The 17,390-nt window shown below is 36.9% G+C and overlaps 1 protein-coding gene across 3 annotated transcripts; it reads left to right on the top strand.

Annotated features, from left to right (window-relative positions):
- Positions 1-330: 330 nt before the first annotated feature.
- On the top strand, positions 331-16,465 carry LOC124776931 (cilia- and flagella-associated protein 298-A). 3 transcript variants are annotated; one of them, XM_047252148.1, is made up of 6 exons: positions 331-758; positions 1,811-2,046; positions 8,174-8,344; positions 10,701-10,924; positions 14,833-14,926; positions 16,244-16,465. In XM_047252148.1, the coding sequence occupies exons 1-5, from the start codon at positions 620-622 to the stop codon at positions 14,906-14,908; spliced, it is 846 nt and encodes a 281-aa protein (XP_047108104.1). In that variant the 5' UTR covers positions 331-619; the 3' UTR covers positions 14,909-14,926; positions 16,244-16,465. The 3 variants fall into 3 exon arrangements, 2 of the variants coding, with proteins under 2 accessions (XP_047108104.1, XP_047108106.1); XM_047252150.1 differs by lacking the exon at positions 16,244-16,465 and adding an exon at positions 15,831-15,848; XR_007015668.1 differs by having other exon boundaries at positions 332-758; positions 14,833-14,982.
- The last annotated feature ends 925 nt before the right edge of the window (positions 16,466-17,390 follow it).

The following is a 17,390-nucleotide window of genomic DNA, read 5'->3' as shown; positions in this document are numbered from 1 at the left end:
TGTTGTAAATAGTGAAGAAGAGTACATTGGTGAGGACTAAAATATCTGGAATGTGCATCGGTTGTGTTTAATAAACGTACGGAAAAACTCTACGAACTTACGTACCGACCTAATTCTTCGAGCTTCCAAACTATTTTGCCTTTCTCATTGTCTACTCCGTCCATCTACAGGGGTATAAAAACATTTTTCCTTATACTTCTATTAAAAGGGAAATATAATTTCGGTTCCGACTGATCTGAAGGAGTGAATAAGGTTCATGCAATAAAATGTGGCTAATGGTGTGAGTAATGTTGACTTTTGTAACATCGATTACTCGCAGAATAGTTGCATCAGTCGAAGTTGGATGGTGGTCGTCATGGAAATGGTTGTAAACATTTGATTTGGAGGTTATATTTTGCGTTATTCAATAACATTGTGTTTCTGAAGACATTAACGTATTTAATTACATGAACATTTCAAATTATGTTTTTCGCCTACTCCGAGTGGAATTTACATGTCAGCTGTTGATGTGAATCGTGGAGACACAATATTGTAAAGGAAATTAATTCTCAAGATAACACAGTAGAAGTGGAAGGTAGCGAATCTTCAAAACCGTGTTTGAAGTTTTGCCTGCAACGAAATGGTGAAGCTACATGTCAAACGTCGAGACGACAGTCAGTTTCTTTATGAGACCACAGTCACGGCATCAGTGAAAGATGTCACTCAAGACATCGCAGCAATTTTTAATGGAAGGCTGAAGATAAGTAGAATTTGTGATGGTAAGCCATTATCTTTTTACTTCTACTAGTATTTCGAGTGTGATGTATGAAAATAACTAGTGTAGTAAATAACGATACTTTTTCCTAATGTACGGTAGGTTGTTGGGACTCTTGAACAATAGTTATTTTCGCGATTTTGTTACAATTTGAACGATGCAGGTTGTACGTAATTTTAGTCGTAAAATTGAGGACAATTCCATTACAAGATAATTTTCTGAAGAATGAATTGTGAGTTCTGCACAACCGAAGTAAATCTAGTTATGATTATGTCCTTTTATTTAGGGCGCTAGTGATTTAGCTTTTTTTTTTATTCCAGTAATAAACTGTAACCTTTGGTACAGGCTCGCCAATATACAATTATATAAAAGGAACTGTTGTTTATTTAGCCCCATTTACATGTTTTGAACATTCGGGACTTTGTTATTTCTTTGTTTTGGAATCAGTGGCTTTTAATCCTGTGTTGTAATAGCCTAGTTTTCCACTTCATTGCCCAGATTTACCCTATGCATATGCTACATTTGCGCCATTCAGATTGGTTGCCACTTTGTCAATATATATTATCCGTAAATTTTTTCTGACCTACATATACACCTCAGTCTTTTGCATAAAATAAAAATGGTGTGAACGCTGCAGCTGATTTATGTTGGTGGTGACAATAACAAATATATTGGATTTATAATGTTAGTAGACCCATAACGAATTAGACAAGCATGATTATCTTCTTATTAATTGACTGTTTTTATCAGAATAGTAATTATAGGAATTGCCTTCAACTTCTTTGTACTTTGTTATCTCTGTGGACTGTTTCTTTTTATATGTACAAACATAGATTGATTGATATGTGCACTCCCCCACCAAGTTTCTGGAAAACGAAGTGCCCTTAGGAACATAGGTCAATTAGGTTATTTTATTTCCAGCAGCATCAAAAACATGTTAGCCTATGTGACTCTCATGTCTACATAATTTTTCAGTTTTCTAGCTTGATTTAAGTTTTTAAGGCTGAACTCTTAACTTCATGCTAAGTTCATTACAGTAAATATTGAATGTTTCAGAAATGGAAGAGTTAGCTAAGCATGGAACATTGCTCCCTCCAAACATTTTGGGATTAACTGATGAGCAAGTTGAAGAACTGAAACTTGTTGATGAATGGGGTGAAAAATGTGTTCCAAGTGGAGGCTGGACATTCAATAAAGATCCCATAGGTCGTAGAAATGGGAGACAACCAAATGAAAAGATGCAGGAGATCATTGCTAAAACAGTTCAGGAAGCTAAAGCTATGGTGTCAAAGGTATGAAGTGGTTCTGATACACATGAACTCCTTTTCTGTGATTCCATTAGGCTATACCATGTTTTCTTTCCAGATATTTGCTTCATAGTTTTTCAATAATTCTGAACTTCAATTTTCAAGCTGCTTCATTTATTTTTTTCCCCACTACTGGCTCATAGTTTTGAAATAGTCCACATGAAGGATGAGTTGAAACTGTGATTATACCCATAAATACTTCTGTAGAGTTACTATAATTTTGTCATTTTTCTTCACTTTCTCCTACTTTTTTTCCTGCACATGCTTGTGTGAGATATTTTAAGAAACTGGTCGAGCTGTGACTTTTTATTTTCTGATGTTAGCTAAAATATTGTCTGTGTCACTAAAATGTAGGCTAGAAACTGTGACAGCCTGAGGTGTAGGTTGATATGGCATAATGGAGGGGGGGTCTTACTGCTCTCAGTGTATGATGTTAGGTGTAAAATGTAGCTTTTATGGCCGATGACTGTGACTAGAGTATGCAAAATTCTGTCTTGGTGATGCCAGTGAGAAAGTAAAGACATTGGCACATGAGCTGCTTTTATGAAATAGTGTCAAGGGAACATCCAAATTTAGTGCTGCTACCCAACTAACAGTTCAGTACCTCATTCCTTATTTCATAAACCACTGTAGAAAGGTTGGAAATTAACAACTTGAGTGTCACATGATATCAATGTGGGCTGTTAGGGCTCATGCCACATTAATCCACTTTCGACATATTAGGCCTCATAATGTTGTTGTGACATCACGTATATCATTTACCACTGTGTTTGGACCAGTATAGGGTGGAACTGTGGTAGCCCCGGTGCATTACAGGTTAGTGTGGCACCACATTGCCTGTAGCTCATTGCAGTTAATCAAACTCACAACAAATTTCAAGCAGTTTGTTTACTGCTTATGAAGCACATCTTACTAATGCAAAAAACAAGCAAATGAAATCCACAGCAATCAGTACAAACACGCACATAGCTCCAAACACCAATTTATTTCGACCCGTTTGGCTAAAAGGAATTCACATTACCACAAACCAAAACTTGCCCATACAACTAATATCAAAAACCTAATGTCAACGAATGTAAATAAAACAAACTCCACAGTACCTACCAATCACAATCCATTATAATTACCATCAACACAACCCAAAAATTCATAAAAAAATTGCATTAACACTATTTTGACAGACAAGAAACAGCAATAAAGAAATAAAATCATAAAAACATACTGAACTTTGCCAACCAAAGTGAGATAATACGTAGATCTAGCCATCTAGCATAGCAAAATAATACATCATAAACATATCTCTTGAATGGCCACCCCAGACTTATCAAACTAGGAACCCCTCTGGATAGAACACCATATGTTGTCCCGGTGACAAGGCCACATGTTCCCTGGTCTGACATACAGCAAGTCTGGTCAGTCTCTCACCTTCTCATCAAACTTAACACTCCCCATATTTGGCAAGTAAACCAAATAACAGTAGAAATTTAATCATGGTTAACATGTTGTTCTCCTTTGCGACATACAGGGACCTACTCATGAATTTAATAGCCGTAACCATAACTAACAAAAAATGTAAGTAACATTAACTCTCCAACCATAAACGACCCACTGCACTGAAAATTCCAGACATGATAATAATCAGTTGGCCATTACTACCAACACCAAAATAACTAACTAACAAATTTTCACAAACTCTTCCAATATTGCTGTCCAAACACTAGATAAGAAGTACAGTGAATTATCAACAGCACTCATAAACATGTAGAAACATATACACTCTATTCCAGAGAGCACGACTGCGTACTCCAATGTGCCCTCTTCAAACATGATCCATTTCAAATATACCACACCACCATAAACTCATGCTACACAACACAGTTCCACCATGGGTCAAAGCAGATAGGTGGTACCACAAACTTTGGTTGATACTCAACTATATGCAGCCTTTCATGTAAGGAATATGAAAAACTTTAATGGAATAACTTAGAGAATGATGAAAAGACACAGCACCTTCAGGTACTGAAGTGGTAACACTTAATCATATCTGTCGAATTGTCAGGTGATTGGATGAGTGGAAACAGCAATATCACAAGGTGTTGCTTAGAGGACAAGGCTGTTTTTTATATTTGACATAGTGTAGTTAGACTTCATCCATATGGTGAGATAATTCATGACGATGACTTTTGGAACTTTTGAGATTATTGGGTGAACATACTACGACAAAAATATTCTGCCTGGTATGCAAGATGTATGAGAGAGGTGAAGTACCGTCAGACTTCGAGAACAATGTTATAATCCCAGTTCGACAGAAGAAAGGTGCTGACTGATGTATTACTGAACAATCAGTTTAATAAGTCATAACTGAAAATGACAGAAATTATTTTCAAAAGGATGGAAATACCAGTAAAAGTCTGCCTCAGTGAAATCAGTTCAGAATCCAGAGAAATATTGCAATGCATGAGGGAATACTGGAGAAAGCACATGCTTAATATAGGGGGTTGAATACACTAGACATCAAGAAACCACTGCTACGTCAATGCTACACCACCTTCCTTTCTTTGTGCTGTAGTTCTGTGAGTGTGGCGAGTCAGAGAATGTTGGCACTAAGAATGCTTTCTGCTCATTGACTCGTTCTCTCTCACTAAAACATGCAGCAGTGTAAGGCTAATCGTGACATAGTACAAAAGTTGTATGCATTATCTTCCTCTTGTAAAGTAACACTGACGAGGCAAAATAACCAATTGTTATGATCAGATGATCTCTAACAAAGCTGTGTTTGGAGGGCTGGGGGTTGCAAATTGTGGAGAGAGACAAGGCCTGACTGCAGTAAGCAAGTTCTGCCAGAAGTATGTTGCAATATTTATGCAAAGAAGAAGAGGCTTGCTCAAAATAGACTAGCATGGTGAGCTGCATGCAACTAGACATCGAACTAACACCTCAATGGAGTGGCATTTATATTTATGCTGTTTGAGCAAGATTACGGAATGTGTGCAGTTGAGTTCATTTCTTTTTGTTTTTAATTACTAGATGGTACGCTTTTGTTAAATTTATGGATCTTTTAAATAATGCACAGCGTAGGAACCTGCAGAAATTTATCCAATAGAGGGCAAATTGCCATTCTTGATATTACTGATCCATTGATTCCAAAAATGTTTCATACTCTACGAACTAAATTTGACAGGAAGTACACGAAACTTACTCTATCTCAAATGATTAAGAGATATCACCTTAAAAATTTTAATTTAGAGTACTTCAATACCTGAACAATAAGAAAATTTCAGAAATGGAGGCAAATTACAGTTTTTATGTTGTTAATATGAATATGGATGCAACTTTTTTTAATTCAATGATTTGAAATCACATCCTCACATAATTAAATTCAGAGTAACCAACAAATAATGATAAACAGGCAGAAACATAGAAAAAAATTTACAATAGAAAGTTATTCACATTCCAGTGACATTAGGATGAAACTGAAAATTAAGAATTTAAAGGGAACAGAGTGCGAGAATATTGTGAAAATCCTTTTAGATATCATCGAAAACAGTGAACAACAAATGCTACACCAATACTCCTTGAAGTGGAGAAACAGGAAATCAATTTAAAAAAAAAAATGCTTTAAACTTCCTGGCAGATTAAAACTGTGTGCCAGACTGAGACTCAAACTCGGGACCTTTGCCTTTCGCGAGCGAGTGCTCTACCAATTGAACTACCCAAGCATGACTCACGCCCCGTCCTCACAGCTTTACTTCTGCCAGTACCTTGTCTCCTACCTTCCAAGCTTTACAGAAGCTCTCCTGCGAACCAAAAAAATGCTTATGCGACTTTGAGGGGAGAGTGTTTGCCAGAAATACTTCATATTTGATCATGCTAAAGAATGTATTGTGTTACTTTCAAGATTTCTTTTTTTAAAAATGTTTTCTTGCATAACTAAGGTTCAACAACATGTACGTTGAAAGCTACATAAATGGTAAGGCAGGGCCAGTTTATGACCAAATGGATGAGGCAGATCTCCCAAAATCACCCTAAATGTGCTGGTACATTTGACTTTAAGACTGAGTCAAAGCAGCCCTTCCTTTTAGTGTGTGTCAGTATTGTGCAGCAGTACCGGCTATCCAGTACAGCTAAGTCATGGCGTGTGCTGTGGTGCACCCCACAGAGTTTGAGAAGCTCCCAATTCCTGGAGAGAACATTTTTTTGATCTTAAAATAGCACACCTTTTTCACTCTTCCAGCACTTGATTTGGACACTTTCTGTTATTTTTAGATTGGCAACAGAATGATACAGGATCTGCTGTAAATAAGGAGATGATTACTAAAGTCATAATATTTCCCATCATGCGTGGCAGTGTCTCCTGCTTCGTAAGCAGATCTCAGGTTCGAATCCCAGTCTGGCACATATATTTACTCTTTGCAACTGATTCCACATAAAGTTGGTATGCAGCTGACATCAATAGTCCCTTTCCTTCCCCCCCCCCCCCCTCCCCCTCCCCCATCCACCTTCAATTTACATACAATTCATAACTTCAATGCAATATTGCAGTGCCTGTGTTGTTAAGAGCTACAATGCAAATTTCCTTTGGACATAACTTGATGCAAGCTTTATAAAGGTAAAAAGGCTGAATTGGCCAGTTCTGTCTGCGCTCATTAAAGGTGCTTTGTAGAGACATGCTTTTATTGCTAAAGATTTCTAATACTTTCTTCCTTGTTTATACTATTGCACTTGTCTGCTTAATAAAGAGGGGATTTAAATATTTTTCTATGTCTTTCTGTTCAACAGTGTGATCAACAAAGATTTACTTACTTAAGTCATTTATGGTAATACATTAAAATTCTCTCTAAATCTCATCTGAAAACTACTGCTTTCATACAAGTTTCATATTTTAGTTCATATATTTCAGACGTCTTGGAGGAAGGAGTAAAAAGCACCCACATTATGTATGGATTGCCGTTGAAGTTTATTGTTGTGTAAAAACCTGTTCTGCTAATTCAGCTTTTAAAGAAGCTGACCATTTTATATGGAAATCTTCCTGTGTGGTGCCATCTACCACATTAAGTGAGGAAATGTGGTGTTTACCCAATACAGGAATGTTTTCTTTCATCATACTGTTATTTTTTCTGTTATTTCTCTTACCAAATTTAATTATGCTTTCTGATGCTTCTCAAAGGCATTGCTGAATAGTTTTTTAGTTAACGTCATTGTATTGTATCATTCCCCAATTAACAATTTCTCGAAACTCTATTCTTCCCTTTGAGATATTCTTTTCTCTTCCATTCCATATATTTGTGAAATCTTTCATTGTTTTGTTTTTTTCTGTTACATAAGTGCTCTTTCCATTGTTGTTCATAATCTTCACTCCCACATTGGTTGAATGTAAAAAATGGGTAGAACAAAGATAACCACTCTGTTTATAGCTGAGGTGGAGTTGTGGTGTACTTGTACAAAATTAAGAGTGATTTGTTGCTAAGTTTTTGGACAGTGTCCTTCGAAGCTAAGAAACACATACTCACAAAGCTATTTGTTTTTGGAACAGCAGCGTGACTGAGGTGACTGTATGTCATGAGCATTATAAATGCTAGCACTCTGTATTCTAAAGAATGTCATATCAAATTATGTTTTCATTCTGCCAGTTGGGTTATACGTTATATTGGTTGAATATGGTGCACCACAAACAGATCAGTGGAAGGTTGTGGTAAAGAGGGTTCATTAGGATCTTGAATTATTCTGAGTCACCACTATTGTGATTTTGTGAAAACTCTGGAAGATAAATTAGCTCAATATCATTAAAGACAATGTATGATACTTTATGATAGAGATCGTATATGAAGGTGGGTGTCGATCTTGTATATGTTGGAGCAATAAAAAACATAAGAAGAGAAGTAGTGAGCTATATTCGAGTGCACATAATAAATCTGTGATTATAGATTCACTGTATTTTGCTCTGATATTACATTAATTTATCTCACTGAACGCATGAAAACTGGTCATGAGAGTCATGAAAGTAATAGACTCTCATATTTTTAAGTATTTCTGTTTGCTTAATAGATGTTATTCAGCTGAAGTTATTTTCAGAAAAATTGTTTTACATTTGTTTGATGGTCTTCCATTTCAGAAACTAGTCCAACAGGATATCTGTTTAACACTGAAGATTGTTCAACGTGCAATAGACATCTTGAGAGGTGCAATGATGATTGTGTATCCTATGAACCTTCCTCCACATGACACAATTCGCCTCGAACTGGAGAACAACGAGGACCTCTCAGGAACACAGGCATCACGAGAGGTTAATTTCTTGTCATATTTAATGTTAGGAACGTGGCAATAACTTTATGTAAGCTTGTTCATGTACAGGTTGTATATAAAGAGCACTTTCAATGCTTAATATGTTTCATGGGACAGCAAACTAGTCATTTTTTAAATGAGGAAGCCTCTGTCTAAAAATGCATTTGTTTAGAATCATTGATGTTTGAACAAGGGTGACTTTAAAAAAAAATAGTGTTTGGGACCCTAATTAATGATGCAACATGTTAGCCATCAGTGTTTAGGGATGTGTTACAAGTGCTTTTGACAAAGAGCAGTTTGTTATGGCTCAGCACCTGGGAATATGCATCTCAGTAATGGCAAAGCTTGTGTCCTGTATGTGTCCTACTGTTCTGAGAATCTGTGGTAATTGGCTGAAGGACTGTGAAACCACAAATAGGTGACAAGGTGTTGGTCATCCATGCCTTGTCAGAGAATGTGATGATCAGATGCTTGCCCCCTCTTGTAAAGCAAGATAGCCTGTAAACTGTGGTAGATGTGATGACAGAGTACAGTGCTAGTGCATGCACAAGGGTTCCAGACCTCACTGTCCAGTGCACATTGTTCTGGGGGCTCTGCAGCAGACAGCCACTGCCTGTTCCCATGTTGACCTTATGACATGGTTGCTTAGGATTTTGGTGCACATACGATAATCAACATTGGTTGTTTCAGTAACATTTCTTGGTACACTAGGTTTATGGTCATGTCTGGATATGCTGTCATCCAAGTGAATGGCACCTCAGAATATGCAACATTCCATGGACTCAGTCAGGTGGGGAAACTGTTCACCTGGGCTTCCATTGGACTTACGGTAATAATTGAAGGCACCGTGAGGGCTGTGAACAATGTGAAAATCATTCCAGACTACCTGCATCGCTTCATGGTTGACATCTTCCACAAAGGCGATAGCATCTTCCACTGAGATAATTGTCTGTATCACGTGACCAAAATCATATTACAGTGGTATGAGGAGCATGATAGTGAAACCATCTTGGCCACCGAAGCCTCCTGATCTGTGTCCAGTGGACACATCCTGGACTCTATTGACACCCAGCTCCACTCTGACAAAGCACCAGCCTGTAAATTATTAGAATTGTGTGAGCTGTGGCTAGGCATCTGGTGCTACATATCTCCAGCAGCTTACCAAGAACTTTTTGAGTCCATGTCATGCAGAATTGCTGCTGTAGTGTGTTCCAGAGATGGACCAACACATTATTAAGCAGTTGGTCATGCTGTTTTGGCTCATCTGTGTACATTAGAACAGCGCTTCGAAACTTTGACCTCCAAATTGACTGCAAAGTGATCATCTGCAGTATGTATACTTAGGCAGATATATACATCTGTGTGTTCAGGATCACTGATTTGTATGATAAGGTCCCTCTCTGGTGTTACAGAAGTAGTAGACACAATAGTTTTCATAGCAACCCACAGAAAAGCAGCAAGAGATGTATTATCAGGTAACCATGGAACAGGCCCTCCTGCACCAATCCATTGACTGGGGTATACAATATGCAGGTGGTTTCACACTTTTGCACAAAAATGAGCTGTTGTTTTTTGACCGCATTACTCAGTGAACCACTTCATCCAATAAGGTAGGAAGAACAGGGTAGGAAGACACATGAGAAAAATTAGGTACACTGCCCCTGTTATTTTGGCATTAGATACATACTTTCACACTTCTAACAACTTGCACATTCGGGAGGACGACGGTTCAATCCCATGTCCGGCCATCCTGATTTAGGTTTTCCGTGATTTCCCTAAATCTCTCCAGGCAATTGCCGGGATGGTTCCTTTTAAAGGGCACGGCCGACTTCCTTTTCCGTCCTTCCCTGATCCGATGAGACCGATGACCTTGCGGTTTGGTCTCTTCCCCCAAACAACCCCAACAACTTGCACACAAGTATTTTCATGTGCCCACACGTAAGGGCTGTGCAAGTTCACAGTGCCACTTCGTGTGAATATGTGTTCATTGGTGAACACCATCAAAACCTGGAATTGTGACCAGTGCTGTAACTCACTATGCACAAACTCATCATGAGTAGTCCTCCACGACTATTGCCTGGACATTCTGCATATGGTATGGACATACAGTAGCCCTTTTGTTCACAGATAACCCTCCACTCACTAGCAGGATCTGTGCCCAAGGCATGTGCCACTTGACGAATACTGGCAAACAGTTCCTGTTTTAAGTGTTCTAAAACATTGTAAAGGAAAAATATTGGAACTAAGCACAACATACTAGGTGTTTGAGGTGTTTGTTTTATACTCTCTGTATAGTAGGAACGTTAATTGCCTGCTATGTATTAATGGCAGTTACCTGAAATGTTTTTGTCATGCAGGTTATAGATGCAGCATTGGCTCAGCTTTGGTGCTGTGGTCGTGCAATGCAACTAGAACATAAACTTTCAGAATATGTTGGTAAAAATGAAAAATGCAAAGTGATTGTTAAACTGCAGAAGAAAACAGAAGGTGCACCAGCTAGAGAACCTGTATTTTCTGAGGAAGAAAGGAAGCAGATGATGCTTCATGCATACCGGAGGCAAGAAGAACTAAAAAAGCTTGAGTATGTGAACCTATGTTACTAACTTACCTACTGTAAATTGTGCAGTGAAACATTTATTTTGCTTTCCTTTGATTCTGTGCGTGATAACAATGCAGGAAGACTGTCACCATGTTTGTATGTTCATCTCATAGGCAGACATTGTCTTTGTCTGTAATTTCAGTTGCCTTTTTTGATACATTCAAATCTGAATATCAGAAAGGATACTGCATGTGAATTCATTATTTTGAAATGTAATCACCATGGCTGAGGCAATTACTGTACAGTACTATTACATAAGAGTTTGTTTATATTAACCATCTGATGGAGTATTAGTGGATATCAGTTATTCCTTGACAACTTTTTTTTCAGTCCCCATCACAAATTTTTTGCGGCTTACGTGTGTTTGATGTTCAAGTCATCATCAGATACCCATTTGGGTGGTACTTCTTAATTGTTGGGGAGTGTCAGCTTCATTAACCTTCCGCGACTAAACATGTAGCTGCTGATCAGCTTCTGAATTTAAGAAACTGACCTGCAGTTTCTTGAGATGTGGTGTTTCCTCCATTTTTAATGTTTTCCTATACTTTACCGAGACTGAAATGTAATATTAGTTTTGGTTATCCAGTATCTGAGGATTATACCATTAATCATACTGGACTTAATAGGAATAATCCACAAATCAGAATATCTTTTCCTTTCATAGCAATGATATAAAATAGTATGTTTCGATACTTTCTTCATGTATTTTCTCAATTTCTGCAGTTTTGTTTTCATTTCTCAGTGCAAAATACTGAAGATATTTCAAAGATAATTTGTTTGCACTGTGTAAGAAGTTGTAGATGACTAGCAATCATTACTATGGTAAAAGGATTACACTCTCTTGAGTGCTATAATTCCACTCATTCATTTAGATGTATCTCATGTTTAGTACTTCATTTCCATATATCTGTCCAGTTAATTTTGCAAAATCAAAAAATTCTTCATAAATAAAGGCACTCACATACAAAGTAATTTTCATTTTGAACAATTCCCCTATGCTGTATGTTTGTTTTTCATCTCTTCAGAGGTAATGCCATTATCAGTATTAATACACCCTAATATTACATCTTCATGAACCATCTACTCAGAAAAGCAGGAGCTAAATTATTGCTTGGCATGAATTACTTAATACAATTCCATTGCTTTCACACTTCATCATTTTGATGGTTATATTACTGTACATCAAGGCTGTTGACACTGCAGCTCCCATCTTTTTGTGGTTACTAGCCACCAGCTAATGTGTTGTGGTCACTGGCACTGCAAAGCTTTGTGCCAGTTAAGTAAGATGAAGGATCTGATACACTTCACATGAAACAGAATAAGAAACATATTTTTGTGAATTTATTGGCATAAAAGTAATGTAAATACATTGAAGTATAAAATTATAAAATATTTACCAGCTATCAGTGAGGATGGAAAGACAGTAGTGTTATTTCCAGTATTATTTGCAACACCACAAGCTGCATGTTCAGCTGTAGAAGAGAAGTGAAAATGACACCCCAAGTAGATTACGATGAAACCAGTCATAGCTCTGAATGTAAATAAAATGATTTTATTTGCTGTAATGGTGTACTTACTTTACTGTCTGGTCTGCAAAAAATCATCATGTAACTTTCATCCCCTTCATTCCACTGTTATTGTTTATATGTTTATACACTTTCATAACTGCACCTTTCATATATTTAAAAATTATGCTAAGTGTACAAATAAACTCCATCAAGTTTATTGCAGGAATTGATTTACAAAATTTCCTGATTGTAAGTGTAATGTCCATAACTACATGACCTGTTCACCAGGTATGGTACGGAGCCGGAGTGAGTCATTAGTATTGCATATATTGTAGCAAAAATGATTCATATAATTCTTCATTAAATGGTCTGTTGTTTCACAAAATGTAAGAGCTCCCAGACTATGCCTAATAATTAATGCAAAAGTAGTAATATCAACTGCTTAACATGAAGTCCTGAGTTATCTCGTTCTTTATTTTTTTATTTTAATAAAAAATCCAGGTTTACTGGATTAAAATAAGAATAAATATTTGAAAAATTGCCTTGTTTATATTGGTTCAGAACTGATAGTTGTGTGTTCAGCCACCACAGAGCGTCTTATGTAACATTTGTGGCCTGCAAGTTGGATGTTGGTTGCTGTGGCTGCCAGCAGATACCACCTTGACTGTGATGCGTGTTCTCAGTCTCTGCCCTGCATTGCATTGAAAAATGGATAGCAGTAGTGATCCTGAATTTAACAGCTGAGGAAGTGATGAGGAATGTGACTACTTTGTCAGAGATTGGAAGTGTTGACAGTTAGATGATTTTGACAACTGGTTGAGTATTCTTATGCATTATGGACGATATGAGAACAGCTAACACCAACTATATCAGGCGGCCATTTGAATTTGCGTGCACAACGGTCTGATTGGCTAACTTCAATTCTAATTAACACTGAAACAGTGCAATGTATCAAATTAGTTTCTTAACAATTATTTCTCATCACATCCTACCCTGCAAACCCTTACAAGCTTCTCAGACTGTTTCTGACCACCCTGTAAAGTCAATAAACTCAAGAAGTATGGAAGGGAGTGAACAATGATGATCTGTAAGAGCAACATAGAAACCCAAAGGCTTTCAATAGTGGTAGTTACCCCATGCCCTACTTAATGACAGGAGCTTAATGTTGGAGTACTTGTTCTCTCTCTAAAAGGAAAGTATAGTTAGAATGTAATACTTCAGAAGTTTTTACTCGTTTTTCCCAGGTTAGCAAAATGTTGCTCATCCAGATTACAAGTCTAGTGCTTTACCCACTGCACCATTTTATTTGTCCATCCCTAAGTTTTGGGAAGCTCTGATGATAGGAAGAGAGATTAAAATGCCCCAGCAATGAAACAAAAATCGGATACTTCCTGTTACGATTCAAGCAATACATGTCGGCTGAACTGCACAGTTGATCAATTTTACAGTTGTGTGACTTCTTTTAAGATATTAATAAATTTTGTGGGTACAAACCATTACTTCAAAACTGAAAACTTATTCAGTGTGTTCATATCTACTGCCACTTGCTTCATTGTAATTTATGTTTCAACACCAAACACTTCCACAGTCCTGTTCTTTCCTTCGTTTTTCAAATTTTGTGCTATCTTTTCTGTCTGTATTTATCGTTAAGTCTCATTTACACTATGAATTCACTTTCAAATACATCTTTTGTTTTGCCCTATTAATTACTAATAGGACATTATAATTAATACTGCAGAATTTGAGGCCCCTATTCCAGGGCTTAATGTGGTTTTTCCTCTCTCTTGAACTTGTTCATCTCACCCTTCATTTCATTTTTCAATTCCTTGTGATTTTATGCTCCAGGTTCTCTTGATGAAACAAGTTGGGAAGATTTTTGTAGGTATAGATTTGTGCTTTATGTATTTGAAAACCACACCACAGCTGATGTTGTTCTAGTAGGTGTTAAAGTAAAAGGCACAAAGCAAATGTTAAAGGGACCAGTATTGTTTTTGCAAAAATTGATAGTGAGGTCACTTTACTCTCATATATTTCTTATCTTCTAATACTTTGATAATGAAAGAAATATGGCATATACAGTTTTAATGAGTTAATAATTTATGTATTTTTAGTCATAACAGTTTAATTATTGGATGAGATACATATCTCGTGGCTGAAGCTCCCTTTTAGTCTGCATTTGCTTTCTAATATATAATAAGGAAATGTGATTGTGCCTGGAGTAAACAGTTCTTCTTGTTTTAAGGGTACTAAAACAAGAAGCATTGTGTTGCAGCAGAACCACATTTCCATATTATATAGATGATATACATGTTTTACTTATGATAGGAATTGTAATTTATTGGTCTAAAATACAGAAATATTTAAATACATATCTTTCCCCAGGGCTGTTGAGACAGAATATACAAGAGACAAAAGCATTATATTTCCTGGCATGAAGCAGCGTGGGATTCAGCTGTAGCTATGACATGTACAGGTGGTCAGTTCACTGTTTTGCGTAAAAACTACACTATACAACAATTTAATTCAGAAACGGTTTGTATTTATATTGTCATAATGTGATATAAGATAGCATATAAAATCATATAAGTTACTGAATTTATCATTACACAGTATGCAGTCACCATATTTTATGTCAGAGCTGATACTTGTTTCTTGCAACTTGCGTAGAAACCAGACTGCAGCTATAAAGAGTTGAAGAATGTGAAAGGGAAGCCATAGTGAGGAGGGAGTGAGGTGGGGTTGTAGCCTGTCACTAATGTTACTTGATCTGTTCATTGAGCATGCTGTAGAGGAAGCAAGAAGAAATTCAGGAAGGCAATTTACATTCAGGGAGAAGAAATAAAAACAGTGTGTTTTTCCAGTGAGAATGTTATATAGCAAAGCACTTAGAGGAGCAGTTGAACAAAATGGACGGTGGCTTGAAATGAGATTGTAAGATGAAATCAGTTGGAGTAAAATAATAGTTATCGAATGTAGTTGAAACAAATTAGGCAATGCTGAGGGAATTAGTTTAGGAAATGAGACACTGAAAGTAGATGGTGAGTTATTTTGGCAGCAAAGTAACTGATTATGGCCAAATAGGCAGGGTATAAAATGCAGACTGGCAGCAACAGGAAAATCATTTCTGAGAGAGAGAAATTTAACATATAAATTTAAGTGTTAGAAAATCTTTTCTGGAGGTATTTGTCTGGAGTGAGAGAGAGAGAGAGAGAGAGAGAGAGAGAGAGAGAGAGAGAGAGAGAGATGCATGCTGTAGGCTGTAGGGCAATATGAGTATCATGTGATAGGTACAAGGTTGAAAATATACCTTAAATTTCAGAAGTTACAGCACATTACTATGCAGTTTCCCTGATGAAAGACAACATAGTTTTCTGTTGCAGGTTTATGTAGAGTAGGCAATCCTTTCATAATTTGTGTTGATCTTTTATTACACTGTTTAGACTTTTTGTACAGTATATATTAGTAAATGCGAAGGTATGTAGCTTTTAGAAAAGTTATTTGCAGTTATGTAGTTCCAGTTTGAAGCAAAAGCTTTAATTTTCATATCCTGTTCTCGATAATTTGCTATTAATTTTGTCCCACTGAATGTCTTCAATAATTTTTACAGTAAAGTGTGGTTAAAACACAAAAACACACTGTTTCAGAGAAAACATACTAGTTTCACTAAACAGTTGTGAAAATAATGTTTATTTTGGATTAAAATTTGTGTTTGAAGCTGTGGATTCTAACCTGTCCTTAATTAATGTAAATTTGTACTTTACATCATTAATGTTATGTTGTTGTTTTTTTTTAGAAACCGAAGTTTGTGACAAGCCAACTACTCAGCACCCACGGTTCTCATGTTCTGGGATAACCAAAGCATCTGTATCCAACAGTTCAGTAGTTACAGCAACAGCTAATTTTTGTATGTGTGTGTATGAAATATTTTACAGAAGTGCATGTAAAGGATTGTATTTACTGCAACTCTGTAGGAAAACATTGTTTACATCCAGTGAATATAATATCTGTGTAAATATCTTATGAAGTCATAAAGCAAAAATACCTAACCAACTTGTAACCAACTCCTTGCCTTCTAGTCCATTGTTATTAAATTATTGTGACATGGGGCTAGCTGGTCCAAGGGTAAGTGTGAAATAGTTTTCATGACCAAAATTTGGGTGGCAAGGGAAGTGTCTGGTTCTTGGTAACAAAACTGTGCATCAGTATTGTGTACTGTCTCTTTATGCAAATAGTGGAAAGAGTGAAAGTAACTACTCTTCAAGCACATAACAGAAACAAGATTGAAATCATTGCTCATTGCTAAGTGTGGAGCTAACAGCGAGTGTAGGCATGTGCGTGCGTGTGTGTGTGTGTGTGTGTGGGGGGGGGGGGGGGGGGCATGTACCTTTCAGCTATACAGTTTGGGATCAGGTATGTTGTTGCCATTATGTTTCTACCACCCAGGATTTTACCGTGTTCTAATAAAGTTAATTTGATGGGTTGCAAGAATTGTGTGCTAGCACAGGTATATTATCATCTGGATGTAGTGAAGATGAATTTTTTTAGTACGCAGCTTAGGGAGTTAATCTACATCAATTTTAGATAATGTAGTTATGTCTGGGAAATTGCAGTCAAACAGAATAATTAAAGTAATGTACTTAAGTGTGTCATTTGCAACCAGTGGGGGAAGAATCATGAATGCCAATGGAAATGTTATTAACATACACTGATCAGCCAGAACATTAGGACCAGCAACCTAATATCGATATAAATCTGTCCAGGCAACAGCAGCATCACCTGGCGAGGAATGACTGCTAGTCAGACAAACACATGGTGCCTGTAGTATCAGTGACGGTGCTGTCCGTGTGTTGAATGGGAAAGGTACACAGTCTAGCCGACTTTGACCAAGAGCGAGTTGTGATGGCATTTTGGAAGGTGGATTGCTTGTGAGTGTTTGAGGA

The sequence above is a fragment of the Schistocerca piceifrons genome, chromosome 2 (assembly GCF_021461385.2).
Source record: "Schistocerca piceifrons isolate TAMUIC-IGC-003096 chromosome 2, iqSchPice1.1, whole genome shotgun sequence".
Lineage (NCBI taxonomy): Eukaryota > Metazoa > Arthropoda > Insecta > Orthoptera > Acrididae > Schistocerca > Schistocerca piceifrons.
This window is presented reverse-complemented; position numbering and strand designations above follow the sequence as displayed.